This window comes from Hemicordylus capensis, chromosome 2 (genome assembly GCF_027244095.1).
Source record: "Hemicordylus capensis ecotype Gifberg chromosome 2, rHemCap1.1.pri, whole genome shotgun sequence".
NCBI lineage: Eukaryota > Metazoa > Chordata > Lepidosauria > Squamata > Cordylidae > Hemicordylus > Hemicordylus capensis.
This window is the reverse complement of record NC_069658.1, coordinates 161,725,817-161,746,405: the sequence shown is the minus strand read 5'-3', so window position 1 is coordinate 161,746,405 and position 20,589 is coordinate 161,725,817. Positions and strand designations below refer to the sequence as shown.

Below are 20,589 nucleotides of genomic sequence, written 5' to 3'. Positions count from 1 at the left end.
ACTGCAATTTGAACCCAGTCTGAGTTCTCAATTAATATTCCAGGCAACTGGGAAATTAATCCAGTTATTTCAGATTGTTCTAAAACGGACTAAAGAGGTCTGCCCCTTCCCCAATGAAAACTGAAAAGCATGGATCTAAAAGCTCAAAAGCTTCATTTTCTTTGAGAAAATCTGGGGAGAGCGAAAGAGATGGTTTGTGCAAATGTATTAACCATATCCAGTGGTTTTGAGATGGCTGTGAATGGTGAGAATGAGCCATGACCATGTGCTTGGCAAGCTGAATGAGGCTTCAGTAAAGTCTTGGTCTGGTGCAACTGGACATTTTCCTGAAAAGCCTGGGAATCACGGAAACGTGTGGATCATTAACATTAGGAAGGGCAGGAAATTGCTACATGGCTGTGGCTGTTCAGGAGCTTAGAGCAGCTTTCTGTTGATGCCAAACGGAACTAAAACCTTTAAGGTCTTACACATCAAAGAGAGTTGCCTGGGGGATTAAGGTAGGGCAGTCATACAAGAGAATTTGAGCACATGGAGTATGAAGACTTCTGCTCTGCAGGCAGAATCTAATAACATAGGCTCTGCTAATGAAGATTCTGCCAGGTTTTGCTGCAGGACTCAGCCAACAAGTTGCTGTAATTCTCAGAGGGATTCCCCAAATAAACCACACACTCGATGCATGCACATGAAAGGGTTAAAGTAAACCCTTTGCAGGGCCAGGATAAAGCTGTCCCTGAAGAGATCCACTTTGGGATAATCTGCCCTACAGAATTTAATGGGTTTAAAATTCAGCCCCTTATGCGAGGAATCCTAGGAACTGTAGCTGAGGGGAAGAGATCTCTGAGAATTCTCAGTACCATCATCAGACTGCAATTCCTAGGGTTCTGGAGGGAATCAGGACAGCTGGTATAAATTTGGCATATGTTTGTAGTGTAGATGTGCACATTGTATGCATGCAAGTATTCAGTCCCTGCTCTTGCTTCTTTCTTTTGCCACAGCTTCAGCGTCATGGTTAGTCATGTGCAGAATGGGCTTGTGATTTTGGCCATTCAACCAATGATTTCCCCCAGCATTATGTACAGTATTGCTTCACCCCACACATGCAAAGGGAGCAATTTCTGGGAGTGGCAATAGAACCCCCACCATGTAAATAGTGTTGCCTCTCATTAAAAATAAGGTAGTGTTAATTGAAGATCAGGGCAGATTTTAAAGGAGGAACCAACTAACCTTTCTATAAAAATGCTTTTTCACCTAAACAAGCAACAGTGTTTAGTTGCACAGTAGGCTAGTTCACAGATCATTAATTTGCTGTGCGAGCTCCCCTTTTTTTTGTGATCCCGTTTTGCAAGTAAAAAGCAAGATAGGTGGGGAAAGTGAGGCTCATGATATTTAGGATGGCTTTTCCTCCTACCTCATTAAATAGCTGGATATGGTTGTGAACCGCCCTGAGCCATTTTGGCTGAGTTGTGAACCGCCCTGAGCCATTTTGGAAGGGCGGTATATAAATCTTAATAATACTACTACTAATAATAAATAAATAAATAAATAAATAAATAAATATGGCTGCTGGGCACTTTCTAGCTGGCACCTTGAAATTGCCTCACTCTGTATAGGCTTGCTATCCATTCATGTGATTTGGGTTTGGACACCGTCTAGCATATGGGAACAGCAGGGGCTGTTCGCATAGCCATAGGCTGTTTTGGGTCTTATCTTGACGTTTCGGGCTTAATACATCATATGTGTGCTGTGAAATAGTAGCTGGTTTTCTGAGTGTTGAGCACAGTTTTCAGGCTTGCTGGGCTTACTCAGAAATAAATGATTTAGTTCCATGGGCTTCTTCCTGGGTAAGAGTGCATAGGATTGCAGCTGTAGAAGTGTGTGCATCAATCGCCAATTTTTTAAATTTAAATTTTGTGCACAAGTCCACTGCCCTTGCGCAAATACATCAAAAAAAGGAGGCGAGGGAAAGCTGCCAGTCACCCACCCCCTCCTCCTCTTCTCCCTCAGGGAAGTGCCCTGTGTGCAGATCCAGGAGCAGGGGATGCTTCCTCCCCCTCCTCTCTCTCTCTCTCTCTCTCTCTCTCTCCCCCCGCCAAGCCTCAGCGAGGGAAGAAGTGGTGTAAAATCTGAAGCAGCTAACTAACTGGCTTTGAAACGTTAGGGCTAGCCTTCGGATCTTACCCCACCTCCTCCCCCGCAGTCTGAAAAGCACCCTGGGTAGGACAGAGCTATCCAACCCAGCAGGAGCCTTGCACATAGCCACACCCCTCTCCTCCTCCCTGACCTTTTGCTCACAAAAAGGGAGTGCATTCAACTCCTGAACTTGGGTAGGATGCTCATCCTACCCAATTAATGGTTGTCTGAACTAGCCTAGTGGCTACTGATGTGGGGATTACTGGCCTTCTGTTGCAGACTTTTCTTCACTTCATGTTTCTCTGGGAGTGAAAGGCAAGCAAAACAAAAAAGAGCAGCACACAATGAAAAAGGAATGCAATCTGGTCTCTTCTTTCACCAAGCCTTTCCTTTTAGAAATGTGTTTTTCCGCTTTATGCTGGGATAATTGAGGCTTTTTCTTCCCCACTGTGTTTGGGTTTTTAAAACATTTTTATTACTTACTGTAGCATTCACAGGGTGTAAAAATTGCCATTAAAAGCATGGCTTGGTGTCTATTATAAACCTATGGTTTTTATTGGCTCATAAATTCTACAACTCCCCCCCCTTTAGTTAGAATCCTGCTCAACCCTATAAAACTAGACTGAATTAATTGGTGGTTTGGGAACCCCTTTAGAAGTGTATGACCCCACAAAACAAACTTAGAAAGTTAGTGTGGGATAGTGGTTAGGGTGTTGGGCTTGGACCAGAGAGACTGGGATTCAAATTCCTCTTTCAGCAAAACAAATCCAGTAATGCTGTGTGGTATTATCTATGGCAGCAAATGAGCGGGTCAAAAGCAATGAGGCAACATGTGGCCAGCATCAACTAGAGAGGCCACATTTGGTTTGGTAAGTTATCCACATGTGACAGACCGGAGGATGGGAAAGATTTCTAAATGCATATCAAAATGTAGTTGCCATTACTCTGCACTGCATTACTTTCAAAGGAATGCACATCCCCATGAAAGGGATCATGAAAGGGATCAGGCCTTGTTGCCTCTGCAGTGGGGATAAGTTCCCACATCCCAAATAGCGGTAGATCAGGGGAACAATGGCTATGGATGGTGACCAGGGGAGGGGGATGTGTGAAAGAGTGCACAGGACATTAGGGGGTTTTCACAGACATTTTTGAGCACCCTCCTCAAATGGCAACTTTAGGCAAATATTCTACCTCATGAAAATTTAGCACAGCATTTTACTGAAACCCTGAAAATGCACCATGAGGTACAGAAGAACAAATACAGTGGGATGGTTACAGGTTAAAAATAAGACATTTATGACATCCAATTACCAGCCAAATAGTGCTATCATCCATGCAGCACAGTAGTACAATTAAATTAGGTTTAAGTCAGTAAGCTGTGGCCTCTTCTGTGAGATGGGGGGTGGGGGAGACAGACCAGAGAAGAAGAAAATAAGTGAAAGGTGTAGACAGGTGAGAGAGCAGGGCTAAATTTTGGCCAGAGTTCACCTGGGCTTAGCTAGAAGCCATATTTAATGCCACAGCCCAGTCCTGGAACCTAAGGAGTAATCAAATACTGACTCTCAGCATGGACAGAGTGCCTTTCCTACAGCGGTAAGTAACCACAACCACTCCTCCCACACACCTGGATTTAGAGACCAAAAGTTACAACTTCCATGAAGGCTTGAGTTCTGAGGATATAGGATCCTCTTCAGAGGTGCAACTTTTAAAAGGGAGCTGTTGACTGCTGTCCACTCAGCTGCCAGTCATACGCTGATGTTCAGTTCCCAGTCTCTCTTTACACCAGCAATGGGCTTTTATTTGGGATCAGATTTTGCCAAAGTGAATTTTAAATTTCATACAATTTGGCCAGAGTTCATTTGAAAATTAAGACAACTGAAGCATGTTTTTTTAAAAAAACAACTCCACCACATATCATTTCCCTCCTTCCTTTGACATGTTGTCTTACCTCACTTGGAATAATGCAGCTCTTCTTCTAGGAAGGGTTAGCATTCCAGGCACAAAAGGAAAGAAAAAGAAAAAGCTGAAATGGGAAACAAGGGGGAAACAAATGAAATGAAACTTCCCTGTACACATTTTTTACATAGATCTCTGACAACTGAGATTAGCAGTTTATGCTTGGAAGTTTTTAGATGGAGTAGAAAATGTAGGAAGGTATTCCAAAAGCCAACAAACTAGTTTCTTCAGGGAACAATTACATGGCAACAAAAAACTTGTACACAAGCTAACCATAGAGGCTAACCATATGGAAAATGTTACTGAAACAAAGAGATACATGGAACATCTTTCCCCATTTCCACCAAACAATGGAATCATTTCATATATCACCTATTATTTAAATGCTATAGCATTAAACCTGTAAAGAAAGTCAAATGAGAGAAAGAGAGACAGAGACAGAGACAGAGAGAGAGAGAGAGAGAGAATGAATTCTGGAAACCTATTAACGAGGGCAGTTTTAATGAAACAGAGCCTGTAAAGTTTTTCTCTTTCCTCCTCCATCATTAATGACAGCATGAGAAATAAAGAGTTTTCAACAGAATAGACAAAACTAGACCACTAGGCTGTGTGGGAGAACACAGGGAAAGGAGAGCAGAGTTGACATGCAGTCTGTTTTGCCAGATCATGTACAAAAAACTGTTGTTAGTGAGGGACTCAAATATGTAATCATTTCCCCAATGTCTCATAAGACCTTATGAAACCTGTTTTTTATTTAGGTGCCTGAATGTAATTGAGGTCCCAGTGAAAACCTGGATTTTTGAAATTACATTACATTTCTCTTGGCGGTGGGGCCTGAATTGAGCATTCATCTTAATCAATCCATCCATCCATGAATCATCTGCTCTTTACAAAAAGCATCTGTAGCTTCAAACAAAGTGTTGGGGGCGGGGGGGGCGGTATCTGAGATGCAGCCGTTCCAATATTCTCTTCTTTGGCCTAGTTCTAAGGTAATAAACCTATGGGCTGTATTGCTTCAGACTGAAGATAGAGTTCATATGGTTCCTCTTTCATATGGACAATCCACCTCCTACATCAAAAATTAGCATATCAGGGAGAAGGATTCTAGCCCAGCTGACTCTCTGATATGCTAGTTTTCTATGTATTTTTTTGTATGGAGGAATACTGAATCATGTGAGCTACTTGCAGTCTAAAGTGGTACAACCCAGGTTAACCATTACAATGAGAATTAGGCCTTTGGCTGCCTTCAGACATACCTTTGCCTCTGAGTCCCCTGACGTGCTCTCAGATGATTAAGATCTGCAGTCTGGGAGACTGCAATGGGGTGGGAATTGGGTATGCAGGCTTCCTCGGTCTGTGGAAGGAAAGCTGTGGCTGCCAATAGAATTTAAGCAGCAGGAGGAACTTCCTCCGTTAACTTTGGTTTCGTTGAGTTGCCCAATCCAGACTAAACATTGCAGCCTCCAGAGCCTCAGGGGCTATTCTCACGATCAGCAAAAATCGAGCTAGGAGAGCCTAGCCCGATTTTTGCTGATCGTGTAAACCACCAGGCTCACAGGCGAGACCGGTGGCTTACAAGCGGCTAGCCCGCTTTTGTAGCCCTCCCCAAAGCCCAGGTTTGCGGAGCGAGCACTCTGCAAACCCGGGCTTCCCAACTGTGAGTAGCCGCAGTGTGGCGCCGCAGCACGGCTACTCACGAGTAGACCCCAGAGGGGAAGCGAAAAGCTGCCTCCCAGCTTCGGGGGTCTCCCCAGTATGCCCTGTGTGCTTGTACAGGGCATACTGGAGCTTCTGGGGGCTGCGTGGCCCCCAAGCTCTGCAGCCCCCGCCGGCTCCGTCACAGAGCTGGCAATTGTGTGCTCGTGTCTTAGCCCACTCTCAAGACCTGGGTCTCACTGATCGTGAGACCTGACTCACAGTTTGTTAAGTGTATCTTACTACAAACTGAGGGTTCCATCGGAGGTTTGGGGGAGATCTTGGAACTGCGGTTGGGTCCTGCAACCGCATTTTCGATAATTTGGATGTCATAGGGGGCCAACCTGGGGTGAGTTAGTCTCAGGTTCCCCATGATGTCCAAAGGTGATCTTTGTGTAAAACATGTTTTGGGGAAGGCCCATCTTTCCAGTGATTGACTCCTTGCCTTGGTAATGTACAGAGTTCTGATCACAGTAGGCTTTGCTATTCCTGTAGTTCCTGCCAGCAGTACCCAGAACAAGATATTGCTCTTAGAATGCAATGTAGCTCACTCCAGTGTTGAAGAAAGTGTGTGGATGGTGCAAGCCTATTTGTGAGAGTACAGACACAAAACATATTCCAAACTAGAATTACCACCACTCCACAATGGCTTACATTATTTAATAATTTTGACTGGATTGTGCTCATCCTCTGTGGGTACAGCCCCTGACATAATGTCCTAAAATGACACTTCCCAATCCTGCTTACTGAAACCTCAGATTAGTCATGAAGTACAATACCATAAGGAGTTGAACCTTCTCACAAGGTGGAATTGGTGAGAAGTAAATTTGTTACACTTCACAAATGCACTCATGTAAACACTAATTTCATCTGCTAACTTTTAGTAGAAGCTAAACCTGGCTTGTTCACAGTTTCCTCTTATGGCCCACAACCCATTGCCTTTTGAGTAGCAAAGTTGAAGACAAAATTTAAGGTTGGGGATACTGTATGGCAAAGAACCTTATATAGCCATTCTTGGATGGCAGCTGTGTTTTCATGAGTGATTTGAGATTTTGTCTGATGCACCACAAAGTAAGGAGGTCTCTGTCCATTCACAGGGAATGGACACAATGCCTAACAAGAGAGATACATGTGCAATAATTCCAAGACAATGATGGGCTTAAAAAACAACACCCAAACACTTTTCATAACTTCCTTTATGTAAAGTAACAGCCATATCCACCAGCATATTAAACACAGATTCCTACACAGAGAACATATGGGGAAAGATTTTTGGATCCTGCTCAGCTGTGATTATTGAAGTAGGACTAGGATACATGTCCAACAGTCAACAGACTCACCTCGGTTACGTGGATCTGAACCAGGGCTGCCTACTAAGGCCACAATATGGCTGTATCAGACCTTGGCAGAACTTGGACTGGGTAGCCTGGTCTGTAACATTCGGAGTCCTAAGTTCCATAAAGGATAGATCTGATACTGTGCCACCACACATATGGAAAGCAGCTTGGGTGCTAAAATTGAGCACGGCCTGGGCCACAAATCTGCTAGTTATAGTTCTGGGCACAAGTTAGGCACACCTGATTTCCACTGAAAGCAATTTAAAAAATAAATAAAAATATACAGTTAAATGTCCCTGTTGCTTTCCACATGGCTAACTATTGCTGGATTTCCCCCATTGTATCAGAGGTTGGCAGTCAGCCACTGGATTCTAATCAAAGAAACTGAGCATTAGGGAAAGAGAAGAAGTGATGCAAAAATTGCTATTTATTGATCCAATGCCTAGAGCCATTCTTAATCACTTGGAGTTGACTCCCATGACAGGCTGGGTCTGTCCACTTTCTGACATACTCAACTTATTTGATCTCTCTTTAGTTCAAGATATTAAGGTTGTTCATATGACCAGGCAGAGCAGGGTAGAGTGGGAAAACTCAGGTAGAGAGGCCCATGTGCAGCAACGGGACCAGCTCCGACCCTGCTGCATCAGAGCTGGGCTAACCTGTTCTTTTACCTTGCCTTAAACCAAAGTAAGAGGGGCAAAGCCTTATCGTACCTCACAGCCCTGATCGTGTGCAGCAGCTCCCGGCAGCCTGGCTGGCTCTGCACCATTGAGTGCTGTCTATAGAGTGACCAGGAAGCTGGGAGTTGCTACATTGACAACGCAGGCAGATTCTCTGCTGCTCATGCAGTGCATTGCGGGATACTGAAGGACTTCCTCCTCCAGGTTCCCTATCGCAGGTGTCTCCGCCATGCCGATCGTGTGGGCATGCAGCCCGATGGAGCACAGGTGAGCCCTTGCTCGTGTGGGGGAAGGTAGGTATACTTCTGCTTCCCCACCAGCCCTCTTTAATCACCTGGGATTGGGGTTGTTTGGACAACCTTAAACTTAACACACAGTTTAAGATCACTATGATTCTGTAGTTTCTGTGGTTTCTTGAACAAGGTTTCTTGATCAGCAAGCCTCTGAGCCCCCGCTTCCCAACATGGATGACACAGCATGTGATGTGGATTCATGTTTGAGTCCCGTGATCCTCCCGCCTCAAAAAAAGGGTGAAAATATTGCAGAAATCTAGGTCATCATGTGTACATACATGCTCATGCTCACATCACACATTCTGGGCCAGTTCTCAGGTTGCACAAATGTCAGGCAGCAGAGCGGGGAGAAGGAGGTGGCACATGCAGTTTCAATTCCCAATCATCTGCGCGGTGAAAAGGACCAGGAAGTGATTGTTTGGGAGGGGTCCATCATGGTTGCTTGGCTTGGGCAACTAACATCAACCACCTTACTTCAAATCTAAGATTGCTGATGTTGGTTGCCTGCACCGAGCAACCCATGATGGACCCTTTCAACATGATCACTTCCTGATTGTTTTCACCTTGCAGGTGTCTTGGAATCAGGAGCACACATGCCTTCCCCTCCTCCATCCTCCACCTGATATCCAGCAGCATAACTAACATAACTGGAGCTTGAGAACCAACCCCTGTCATAGGTTGGAGAACCATGCATGCAGGCCCGTTGGCTCACTGTATGTGCAGTATTTCTGACTTTCAAATGTGTGAGGAGGCTCTTTTCAATGTCTCTAGTACTGTAACTGTGTGAGGCTGTCTTAACTTGAACAATCTGAGGTCACATTTTGTATTCGCTTCTTGAGCTTTGTGTAAAGTCTGTAGCCTTCGTATTAACTAGATAGTTTTGTTCCATATATTCCATGTCTTGGTGAGGTTGCTATTTGGAAACATCTCCTGTTCTTACTTCCGACAGCTTAGCAGCTAATAAACACTATATAACAACTTCTCCTCTCTTAAGCTTGCTGTTAAAATATAGAGTTTAGTTTGCCAGCTCCCATATATTAAAAACGTCCATGCTTTCAAGGTGACTTTGTCAAGATAAACAAATAGAAGCATAGCTAGGGAAGTCTTTTTTAGATGCCATGGGCTGTCCCCTTAACAGCGCAGACTCCCTTGAGGAACCTTACAGCTTCAGAGGTCGAACACGAGCACATTCTCAAATTTAATGAACTATGAGAAATCAGAGCAACAATAAGAAATAAAGCAAAGTGGGAGGAGTGAATAACCTGGAAAGGTTAACTGGCCTCTCTAGATTACACTCATCATTTCTGGCTGCATCCTTTCCAAATCCTTCTTAGCTTTATGGTCAGTGGTTAAGGATGTTATTCTGAACCCTGAGTTCAGTTTCCAGTTCTGCCCTAGACCTTGAGTTTGACCCCTGGCAAGTCTCTGTCTGCATGTCCCATTTAATTTATTTATCCCCCTTTCCTGGGATTGTCTAGGTCCAGGCCCATTGTGTCTGAGGCAGATTTACTTCTGCACAGCTTGGAAAGATCAGCGCCTCTGTGATCAAAGAAGCAGCAGAGAATTAATCAATCACGAAACTCTTCGGTACCAAAGAGTGATTGATTTAGGAGCTAACAGGAAAATATTAAAAGGAAAAAAAACGGGAAGCTGATATTATAGCATTGATAATGTGTGTGATAAAAAAACATTCAGTTTTGTGCAGAATAGCAATTCATGGCTGACAAAATGACTGTCCACTTGCTGTTGATAGAGAGAGAAGAATGAAGTTTAAATCACCTCATTTATTAAACCTGATCTACCTGCTCACTGACACTTTTTTCCTTCCTTCCTTTTTTTTCATTTCGCAGAACTGGCCTGGAGGCCATTATGGAAACATATGCATTCTGGAGGCCCCCCGTGCGCACTCTCACCTTTGAAGATTTTACCACCATGCAAAAACAGCAAGGTGAGCCATATTATAATGGGCGCCAGAATGGTGACAGTGAAGCAACTGCAGAGCCTTATAATGGGCATATGGTATCCAGCTGAATTCCCAACATTGTAGAGTCTCTTGACAGTCAGGAAAAGATATAAAACAGAAAAGTATACCCTCCAGTTGCAGAAATAGGGGGAAATTTTGGGAAGGAGGTGACTTACAGCCATACAGCAGGCTCCTGCATAGCTAGCTTGGGCTAGTTTCCCTGCCATCTGGGAGGAGCCTTGGCTCAGTGTTAGAGGTAGAAGGCATACTTTGCCTACAGAAGGTCCCAGGTTCAGCCCTCAGTTGGGTTTCAGGCACCAAGCCTGGGAAAGGCCTCCTCTGCCTGAAACTCTGGAGAGTTGCTGCCAGTTGAGTAGACCGAAATGCGGGTCCCCAGATGTTGAGACCAGGGGTTCTCAAATTCAGGTCCCCACTGGAGATGATGGGAATTGTTATCCAACAACAACTGGGGGCCCAAGTTTGAGAACCACTAGTCTAGACAATATTGGTTAGATGAACCTTTGGTCTGACTCAATATAACGTGGTTTCATAAGAAAAGAAGCTAACAACAAAATTTCCCCGAGCTCCTGAATTGTTTAACCCCTCTCAGATTCAGGAGTCAGGAAGGCAACTGTTTAAATTTTGATCTGTATGTAATAATCTCATAAGTATGAAATACTGCTGTCTCCTTTTATTCTTAGTTATGTATTTTTAGTAGTTCTGGTGGGCCCACTTGCAGTACCTTGATCTATGTTCAGGAGGACTTTTTAAAATTTAATTAGTTTTATTGTTTGTAGTAGAAGTTTGATTGTTTTCTCTTCTACATTTGTTTTAATCTCATGCTGGTTGCTGACCGAAATAAAGAGATTTGATTCAGAAAAGTAAACAGTACCTTAAGGAGAAAGACACTGCCAATTTTAAAACAACCACAGAATAAAAGCCAATGGCTAATATGATGTACAATGTACTCATGAGCACGGAAGCCCCAGAAGCAGTAGGGCCACTGAGAACTGGTAGTAGCACTATGAACATTAAGGCTGGTTTTCTCATTCATGAGAAAAGTGATAAATATGGTGATAAATATAGTGCTCCCACTGGTCCTCTCAGTGTCTCTGCTGCTGCTGGGTCTGGCACTGATGCCTGCCATACTCGTAAGTACCGCACATCATGTCAGCCTCTCACTCACTCAGTATATTGGCTGACTTCCCGACTAATGAAGCACCAGTACAATGGGAGAAGAACTGCTGCTTCTGAAACATTGAACTAACTCCATTTCACAGCTGGCTCAACAGTGGGGACAGATGTTGATGACCTCCCCTTCCCCTGGAAGCACTTTGACGTATTTTCAAGTGACGTATTTTCAGGTGACATGGAGGGCTTCCGGGGGAAGGAGAGCTTGTTGATAGACCTCCCCCCCACAACAAGCACCTGTGCTTGGTTAACCAGGATGTCATCCAGTGAGGTCATGCCCACAGCCCCACTAGGGAGGGCAGGTGGGCTGTGGGGAAGGTAGGAGCTTGTCTGCCTTCCCTGGCAGATGAGCAGCTGCCATCCTCCCCTCCACTGCACCGCGTGCCCACACGAGCGGGAATGTGGCAAAGGGCGATGCTGGGAGCAGCATGGAGGACTCCCCTCTCCTGCATCCTAGGGTGCCCTGGAGCATGAGTGTGATGCTACTCTCATTAGAGGAGAAGGCACCGCCACTCTTTCCCCCACTCCACAGGTCCGCTTAACCTCAGCTAAACCCTGGGTTAAGAAATGGGGCTTGGTGTGGGGGTGGCTCTGGGATCGACCTCACTCCAAGCGTTTCACACGCGCACCCTAACTCAGGTTGGGCTGCCCTAGCCTGGGTTAGGCTACATGTGTGAATAATACCCTTAGTGTGTTTTTAGCTGAACAGTGGATAGTCTTGTCAGTGGCCATCCTATTGCTGCCTCCCGTCTCATCCTATTCCTGGTTGTCTGCTGATTGAGATGATGTTGCTTGTTTGCATGTTTACTGTTTCTACACTGCTTCCCTGCTGGTTTTGGCTTCTTCTTGTCACTGCCAAGGAACATGGAGCACTGTTAGATGATCCCTGCCTTCAGTAAAGGCCAGCTCTGAAATAACCCTTTGCTGTTATTTTTCCTAGGAAAAGTGGCAACATTTGCAGTGTGTTTGTCACAACATCCCCTGGGAGATTTGCATTCTTGCATATAGCTATGCCCAGGGTGGCCTTCTGGATGATGACCTGGAAATCCAGGCACAGAGCCATGGGCTCCCTCCTGGCTGGTGATGTTCCAGAAGGACTGGCAGAGAGAGTGAATGCTTCTTTGCTTCCTTCTCCTTCTCCTCCCTCCGGCTTTTCAACAAAGAAAGTTCACAAAGCTGTTTACCTAGCAAAAATAATAAGATGGGTTCTTCTCCCAGAAGGGCTCATAATCATTTATTAAAAAGGCACCAGGGGATACCAACAAACAGCCACTGTCTGAAAATATGCTGTGCTGGGTTGAATAGGGATAGTCGCTATAGAGGTATCACTTTGCAAGGTGCCTCTTTGCCCAGTTAGCAGGGGGTATGCCAGTTTAATTATCATAATGATCTAGAATCCTGGAAATTGTAGTTTGCTGAGGGAGTTAACTAATAGGAAACCTTAGTTCTCTTTGCAGACCTGCAGGTCCTAAAACTCCCTGAGTGTACTAGTATACAAAAGGGCATTGATGAAACCAGATAGGTGGAGCACAATTTACTGCTTCCCTTCCATTTCTTCCACCTGCTACTGCCTCTAACAATCAAATTCACACATGAAAACAGCCCCAAGTGTTGCTTGATGCTAATTAACTCTTATACACTTATAGAATATTGTTGTGTATGTGCAGAATTTGGAAAAATCTATCTTCCCATTGTAATATACATTTTCAATTAGACACCAGCCCCGGGATATAATATTCTGTCTGAATCAGTTCTGTATTAATAACTATAGATTTCATCTTGGTAGCATTCCTGTCTGTCACTGAAATCCTCCCCCTGCTATCCAAGAATTGCTACAATGTGTGAAAAGGAAACTCCCATACAGTTCCATTCTGTTGCATGTGAAGTATGTGCCATTTGTACATGCATGTTTCTAGATGCCAACGGGTTCAGATCTCAAAAAGTAGCTAGGATGGTAGCTGGCACCCAGGGGTACCTGTCACCCAAACCCCAAAGCAATCGGACACTCATACGATTTTTTATGAATTTTTGAAATTTATATTTATTTTTTTCTCATAGGATATAATGGGATTTGAACCAGACCATTATTCCTTATTGTGGAGCACCCATAGGTGCCAACAACCATGTAAACCCTGAAGCAATCAGACACCCCTATGATTTTTTATGAATATTTGAAATATTTTTAATTATTTTTCTCATAGAGTATAATGGGACCCGAACCAGTCCATATACCCTATTGTGGAGCACCTAGGGGCACAAAAGTGGGGTGGGTGGTAGACAGGCAGGGGTGCCTACCACCCAAAAAATCCCAAGGCAATTGGACACTCCTCTGATTATTGGTGAATTGTTAAAGTATTTTTGAATTCCTCATAGAGAATAATGAGGATTGCAGCAAATGTATAGCTTCACGTCGGGGGGGGGGGGGGGGAAGGGGTGTCGTAGAGTGCAGGGTGGTGGCTGGTAGTTCCTAGGGTGGGCAAGGAAGCTACCTGAATTATTTGAAAGGAATTGGGCAAAGGGGTGATTTTTGGTTAATTGTTGAAGTTTACGTGTCTTTAAGGTTTCCCCCCATTAGATATAATGAAGGGTGTATCACTTCACGTTGGGGGGAAAGGGGTGGCCTAGAGTGGTGTGGGGTTGGTGGTAGTGCCGGTTATGGGCAGGGAAGCTACCTGAGTTTTTTCAAAGGATTTGGGCAGAGGGCTGATTTTTGGTTAATTGTTGAAGTTTACGCGTCTTTAAGGTTTTTCCTCGTAATAAGTTATAATGGAGCTTTCAGCAGCCCCATAAGTGCACTTGGGGGGTGCTGGGGTGGCCCAGAGCGAGTGGTGGTGTAGTGCACATAGGGTGCCAACCACCCCCATGGGTTTCTAACCCATGGGGTACAGGGTTCTGTTGTTTCTGAGGTATTCTGAGTGTGGATTCTATGATAGCATATTAGAGTGGATTCATGATGTCTCATTGAAAATCTCATTTGCTATCATAGAATCCACACTCAATACCTCAGAAACAAGAGAACCCTGTACCCCATGGGTTAGAAACCCATGGGGGTGGTTGGCACCCTTAGTGCAGTTCCAGTTATAGAGTGGCCAAAGAGATACAAGGGGTGAATTGCAGTACTGCTCTTAGGAATTTGGATTGGATGAGCTCCAGGGGGGGGCATAGTTAGAAGAAGGCTGGGTAGGGCACCGTATAGAAGTTGTGCCATTGACTTAGATTATGGGTATGTATTGACTCCCTTTTGAATGGAAGAATTTTAGAATGGCAGCAGCACTTCTCTGGGTGTTTTGGGCAACATATCCACCATGGGCCTTCCTAGTCCCAGAAGCATGGAAAATCACCCTCAGATATTTGAAGCAAGAGACCTGGTTGATGTCATTCCCCTTTATACACCAGGTGTGTGTCCTAGGTCTCTTAGCGAAGACCATGGATTTGGTTTTATGGTAACTGATTTCCAGTAGGTCTTCCTTGCAATAATGGGCAAGGGCCCTCAGTGCTCTTTTCAGTCCTACAGGGGTCCTTGAGAGAATTGCTGCAATATCAGCATAAAGCAGGGTGGAGATATGTTTCTCTTCCAGCTTTGGAGGGTGGAAGTCTGGGTTTTTTAGGTAGCCTACCATGTCATTAATGTAGAAGTTGATCAGGAGAGGAGCAAGTATGTAACCTTGTTTGACACCCTTGTGGGTCAAGACAGCATTAGATACAGTAAGTGTCCTTGGGGGTTACATCTAACTATCAGGGATGTGTCATCATGCAGAATAAGGATGAGGGATAGCAGGTGTTGGTTGATCAAGGAGGCTTCCAGTTTCCCCTAAATTTTGGGTCAAGAGATGGAGTCAAGATGGACTTGAGATCAATGAAAGCTGCATATAGGGAGACTGGGTTGCAAGTGGAGTATTTTTCAATTAAGTGCTGAAGGACAAGACACTGGTCAATTGTGGACTATCCCTCCCTGAATCAGGCCTGTTCCTCTGCCAGGATGTTTTCTTGTTCTAGCCAGTCCCTTAGTTTCTAGTGTAGGTGCTTAGCATAGAGTCTGCTGACTGTGTTGAGCAGGCTGATAGGTTTATAATTGGCTGGGTTGTCTCTCTTGCCTTTTAAAAATATGGAAACTATGACTGCAAGCCTTCAGTCCTCAGGGATAGGGATGTGCAAACCAGCTCAACGTTTAGCCAGTTCGATGTTGAACCACTTTGGTTCGACGGTTTGTGGTCAAATCGAACCACCCCCTGTCTGGTCCAACCGCAGACCGAACACCCCTCGAATGTTCGAAGGATTCACTAATGTTTTTCAGTGTAAATTTTTATTTCTTTATTTTTACCTTACTCCTTTCTGGGAAGTTGCTGGAGGTGGTGGTGATGTCTGCAGAGGTTCCCCCTCCCCCGCCAGCTTTCCTTATGCCCCCCCGCTGGCCGGTTTGGCCAGCTGTTTGGCCATTTTTTGGCCTCTGCTCGGCACGGTGGCCAGTTTGGAGGCCACGCATCTGCATGATTGGTCTCTGCAGAGGCTAATTGCGCAGGCGTGCAGGCCTCCAAAATGGCCACCGCACTGAGCAGAGAAGGCCGAAAAGTGGCTGAAACGCAGCATAAGGAAAACCAGTGGGGGAGGGGGAACCTCTGTGGACCTCCCTCCCCCCGCCGGCCACCTCCAGCAACTCCCTGGAAGGGAGTATGTTTGCAAACCCCACTGGAACCGAACTGAAGGGGGGGGGGTTTCGGTGGGGTGTCAGACAAAACTGGCCTGGTCGGGTTTGAGTCCGGTTCAGACTCGAAATGAACTGTGCCAGCCGGTTCCGTGCACATCCCTACTCAGGGATACATCTGTGCTTGTCAGTGGATGTGAACAGCATAGCCAGAATGGGAGCCCAGCATGCTGACTTGTTTTTGATAAGCTCAGAGGAAATTAGGTCATTGCCAGGAGCCTTCCCAGGTCTTAGCTTGGAGATCAGGCCCATAATCTCAGCTGGTGCCACTAGCGGCCATGGAGAAAGGTCCTCTGTATGTTACTTAGGGCATCCGTGATCTACCTCTTCACCTTTGTACAGTTCTTTGAACTGCCATTCCCAGGCCTCTGGTGAGATGAAGCTGTCCAGGTGTGTCTGGCTGTTGCTAGGGTGGCCCACAGTGATGTGCCAGAATAGGGCCGAGTCATTGGCTCTGACTGCTCAAATAAGGTGTGTCCAGGCAGCTTTCATAGCATCTTTTTTCTTGTGTTTGAGTAGTTCTTGTATTGCCTCTTCTGTTTGAGAAGGTCCTGCACCATCATTAGACTTGTGTTGGCCTTGCAGGTGTAGTTAGCAATGAGCTCCCCACCATCAGTGCATTTGAAGTCGAGCCAAAGTTTAGAGCAATGCAGGAGCAGCTTGGAGCAGTTGTTGTTTCTATGGGTTAAGTGCTTTTGTAATTCCTGCTCTAGGTTGCTGTAGTTTTCGAGGATTAAGTTAGAGGAATCTACAGAGAGCAGGGAGATGCGAATGGATTGAAAGTGTTCTGAGGAGAGTTGTTCCATTACTGTCTTATTCAATTGGGTGGACCATTTGATGCAGCAGGCTCTTCCCACTGGTAGGATGTGAGGTTGGTAAAGATCTTCTGTGTGGAGCTGCTGGACAAATGCTTTAAGGTGTAGGGTGACTGGGAAGTGGTTGCTATCAAATTGAGGTGTGACCTTGAAGTGGTCTGCAAAGTGAAGTAGGTTACCAGAAATGATTACATAGCCAATGACACTCATTTTAATCATGGCCCAGACGGTAAATTCTGCAGGGTGGTCATTTTCAATGGAGCCATTAAGGATGTGGAGATTAAGTCTGCTAGACGTTAGATGCTAGACAAGGCTGTATACTTTCTCCTTATTTATTCAATTTATATGCTGAACATATACTGAGAGAAGCTGGATTGGAAGAAGATGAGTGTGGTTTTTATGTTGGAGGAAGAAACATCACTAACCTGTGCTATGCTGATGACACCACTCTGAGAGCTGAGAATGTGGATGATCTGCAAGCTCTAGTAATGAAAGTAAAAGAGAACAGTGAAAAAATGGGACTACAATTAAATGTAAAGAAGACTAAACTAATGACAATGGGCCTCAGAATTGATCATGAAGACACTGAAATGGTGGATAACTTCTGCCTTTTAGAATCAACCATCAACAGTAAAGGATCCAGCAGTCAAGAAATATGCCATAGAGTAGGGTTGCAATGAAGGCCTTGGAAAGGATATTTAGATGCCGTGATGTGCCTATACCTAAAAGATTAGAATTGTTCGGACAATGTTTTTCCCCATGACACTCTATGGATGCGAAAGCTGGACTTTGAAGAAGCAAGATAGAAAAAGAATTGACGCTTTTGATCTTTGGTGCTGGAGAAGACGTTTGAGGATACTATGGATAGCCAGGAAAACAAACAAATGGATCATAGAACAAATCAATCCAGAATTTTCACTTGAGACTCAATGACTAGGGTCAAACTATCATACTTCAGACACATTATGCAAAGACACACTCCCTTGAGAAATCCATAATGCTGGGAACAGTTGAAGGAAAGAGAAGAAGAGGACAACCAGCAGCAAGGTGGATGGACTCGATTACGACAGCAATGAATGAACCACTGAGAGACCTTAAAGGCCAAATTGAAGACAGATCATCCTGGAGAGAATCTAACTATGTGGTCGCTAAGTCGACACCGACTTGATGGCACTTAATCAATTAGACGTTTGGGCTAGACAGAAACTGGCGCAATTTGACTTCTTGTCCTTCGACTGGAATGCTAGGGGGAGTAGGTCTGCTTTGGGATTGGGTGGGCAGCATTGTTGTGCATATAAGGTGTCGTCGTCGAGACCTAGTCTGGTATTAAGTTCTCCTCCAACCACAATGTAAGCGCTGGTGAAGGAGGAGAGAAGGTCAGACAGGTAAAGTTCCAGTTCATGACATAGTTTCCTGACCTGAGTTTTCCATCTCTGTGCAGGTGGATAAATATTGATTACTAGTAGGAAGCAGTGTGTGCAGTGGATTGCCATGGCATGTTGCTTGAATGGAGGAAGTCTTGTTGACGATGCACACAGGGTAGTAGAAACTAACACTCCCAGTCCACCCTTGGGTCTGTCCCTGCTTGTGCTGGCGTCTGCTCCCAATGAGTGTGAGCTGTAGCCTTTGAGTGCTATGTTTGAGAATGTCTGGGTTTCCTGCACCATTATGATGTCATGTGTGGAGATTTAGTTTCTGAAGGAGAAACCAGCCACATTCCAGGTGAGGAGGGAGACCTTATGCTGGTCTTTTGGATTGGCTGGGAAAGCTCTGTGATGTCCCCGCTCCTTGAATTAGCTGGCATATTGTGGGGGACTTCAGTAATGTCTGTGTCACTATCTTTGAGCTCTGAATCTGTATCAAAATCATAGAAATTGACTGATAGTTTCCTCCTTGGTCTGGGTGGGATTACAGTCTCACTTGGGCTGATGTCTGGCAAGAAGGTCATAAAGTCATGCTTCAGGGGATTGGATTGAGCTCTGGCAGCTGCACTAGTGTGGCCCTTAGGTGAGGACTGATAGTGAAGGGTGTTCATGTCACTATCACTGTCTGTGGGTTCAGGCTCTGGCGGGGAGAGGAGAAATGTCAGAGGCTGTGCCAGTTCTTTAGCAGTTGTGAGTAACTTCCTCAGATCTGCAAACTCTAGGTCTATGATCTTGTACTCATCATATTCTATGAGCCATAAAGGGTTAGGCCATGGAGGTAGCTGAGATTCGGCAGGGACATTTAAAGGCTGTCTGCTGTGGCCAGAGCTCATTTACTTGGCAACTTTATCTTCAAGGTAGCTTTCAGCAGGAATGTTTTGGCTCCTGGTCTTTCCTGCAATTAGTGGCCAAATAACACAGTATTTAAACACTATTAGGTCTGATGTTAAAGTTATAGAGAAGGTGCTCCCTGTGTCCACACGAGCCGATGCAGGAGGGTGATGTGAGCAGTAATATCTAACTAGAGTATTTTTGCACTGTTTTCTATATTTTATTTATTTATTTATTTATTTTTAAATTTCTATACCACCTTTCATTAAAATAATCTCAAGGCGGTTTACAAAACAATCAACAATATAAAACCATAAAAACTACACAATAAGAATTAAAATGAAATATAAAAATACAAATCTAATTAAAAGTTACCCCCCAAAAAGCCATGTGCAATATCACCATAAGATACAAAGAAGGAGCAAACAAAACACTCATTTAAAACCCTGGGTAAAAAGATTTTACTTGCTTTCTAAAAACTGTGAAGGAGACTGCGGAGTGGAAGCTCACCGGGAGAGCATTCCAAAGACTGGGGGCAATAACTGAGAAGGCCCTGTCCCATGTACATGACTGGCGAGCCTCCCTCATTGTTGGCACACGGAGCAGGGCCCTCTCTGATGATCTCGTAGAGCAGGCAGAAACCCTTGGGAGCAGCTGAAGTCCTTCATGTATCCAGAGCCCAAACTGTTTAGGGTGTTAAAGGTCAAAAACAGCACTTTGAATTGGACCCAGACACAGATTGGCAGCCAATGTAGCTTTTTCAAAATGGGGGTAATATTGTCTCAGCGGGCAGCTCCGGATAACATCCTAGCTGCCGCATTTTCCACTAGCTGCAGTTTATGAATATTCTTCAGGAGCAGCCCCATGTAGAGTCCCATGCAGAGCCCATTATAGTAATCCAGCCATGACGTGACTAAGGCGTGGGTAACAGTGGCCAGATCTGCCTTCTCAAGAAAGGGACACAGCTGGCGTACTAGCTGAAGCCATGCAAAGGCACCCCATGCCACTGTCTCCACTGTCTTCCAAAAGCAGAGCCTGATTCAGCAGTACCCCCACTTGATCTTTCAAGGGGAGTGCAACCCCATCCAGAATGGATAGAATCTCCTCATCCCTATTTGCTCTCCTACTGACTAACAGTACCTCCATCTTGCCCAAATTCAATCTCAATTTGTTAGCCCACATTCAACCCATACTGCCTCCAGCCCCCGACTCAGGACATCCACTGCCTCCCTAGCATCAGATAACAAGGAGAGATAAATCTGAGTGTCATCTGCATATTGCTGACAACTCAGTCCATTTCCCTGGATGATCTCTCCCAGTGGTTTCATGTAGATGTTAAACAGCATGGGGGACAAAACGGAACCCTGCAGGACCCCACAGGCCAATGGCCAAGGAGCTGAGCAGTAGTCTTCCTTCTGGACCTTTCCCCCAAGGAAGGACCAAAGCCACTCCAAAACAGTGCCTCCAATCTCTATACTCAAGAGGCAGCCCAGAAGGATACCATGGCTGATGGTATCGAACACTGCTGAGAGGTCCAGCAGAACCAACAGGGACTGTCTAGCACTCCCCTTA

General features: G+C 45.0%; 1 protein-coding gene across 1 annotated transcript in view; it reads left to right on the top strand.

Annotated features, from left to right (window-relative positions):
* Positions 1-20,589, top strand: part of TBX15 (T-box transcription factor 15) — a 143,439-nt gene that overhangs the window by 103,473 nt on the left and 19,377 nt on the right. Inside the window, exon 7 of the mRNA XM_053303610.1 lies at positions 9,942-10,039. Within this exon, the coding sequence (XP_053159585.1) occupies positions 9,942-10,039 (98 nt within the window). The remainder of the gene's footprint in view (positions 1-9,941; positions 10,040-20,589) is intronic.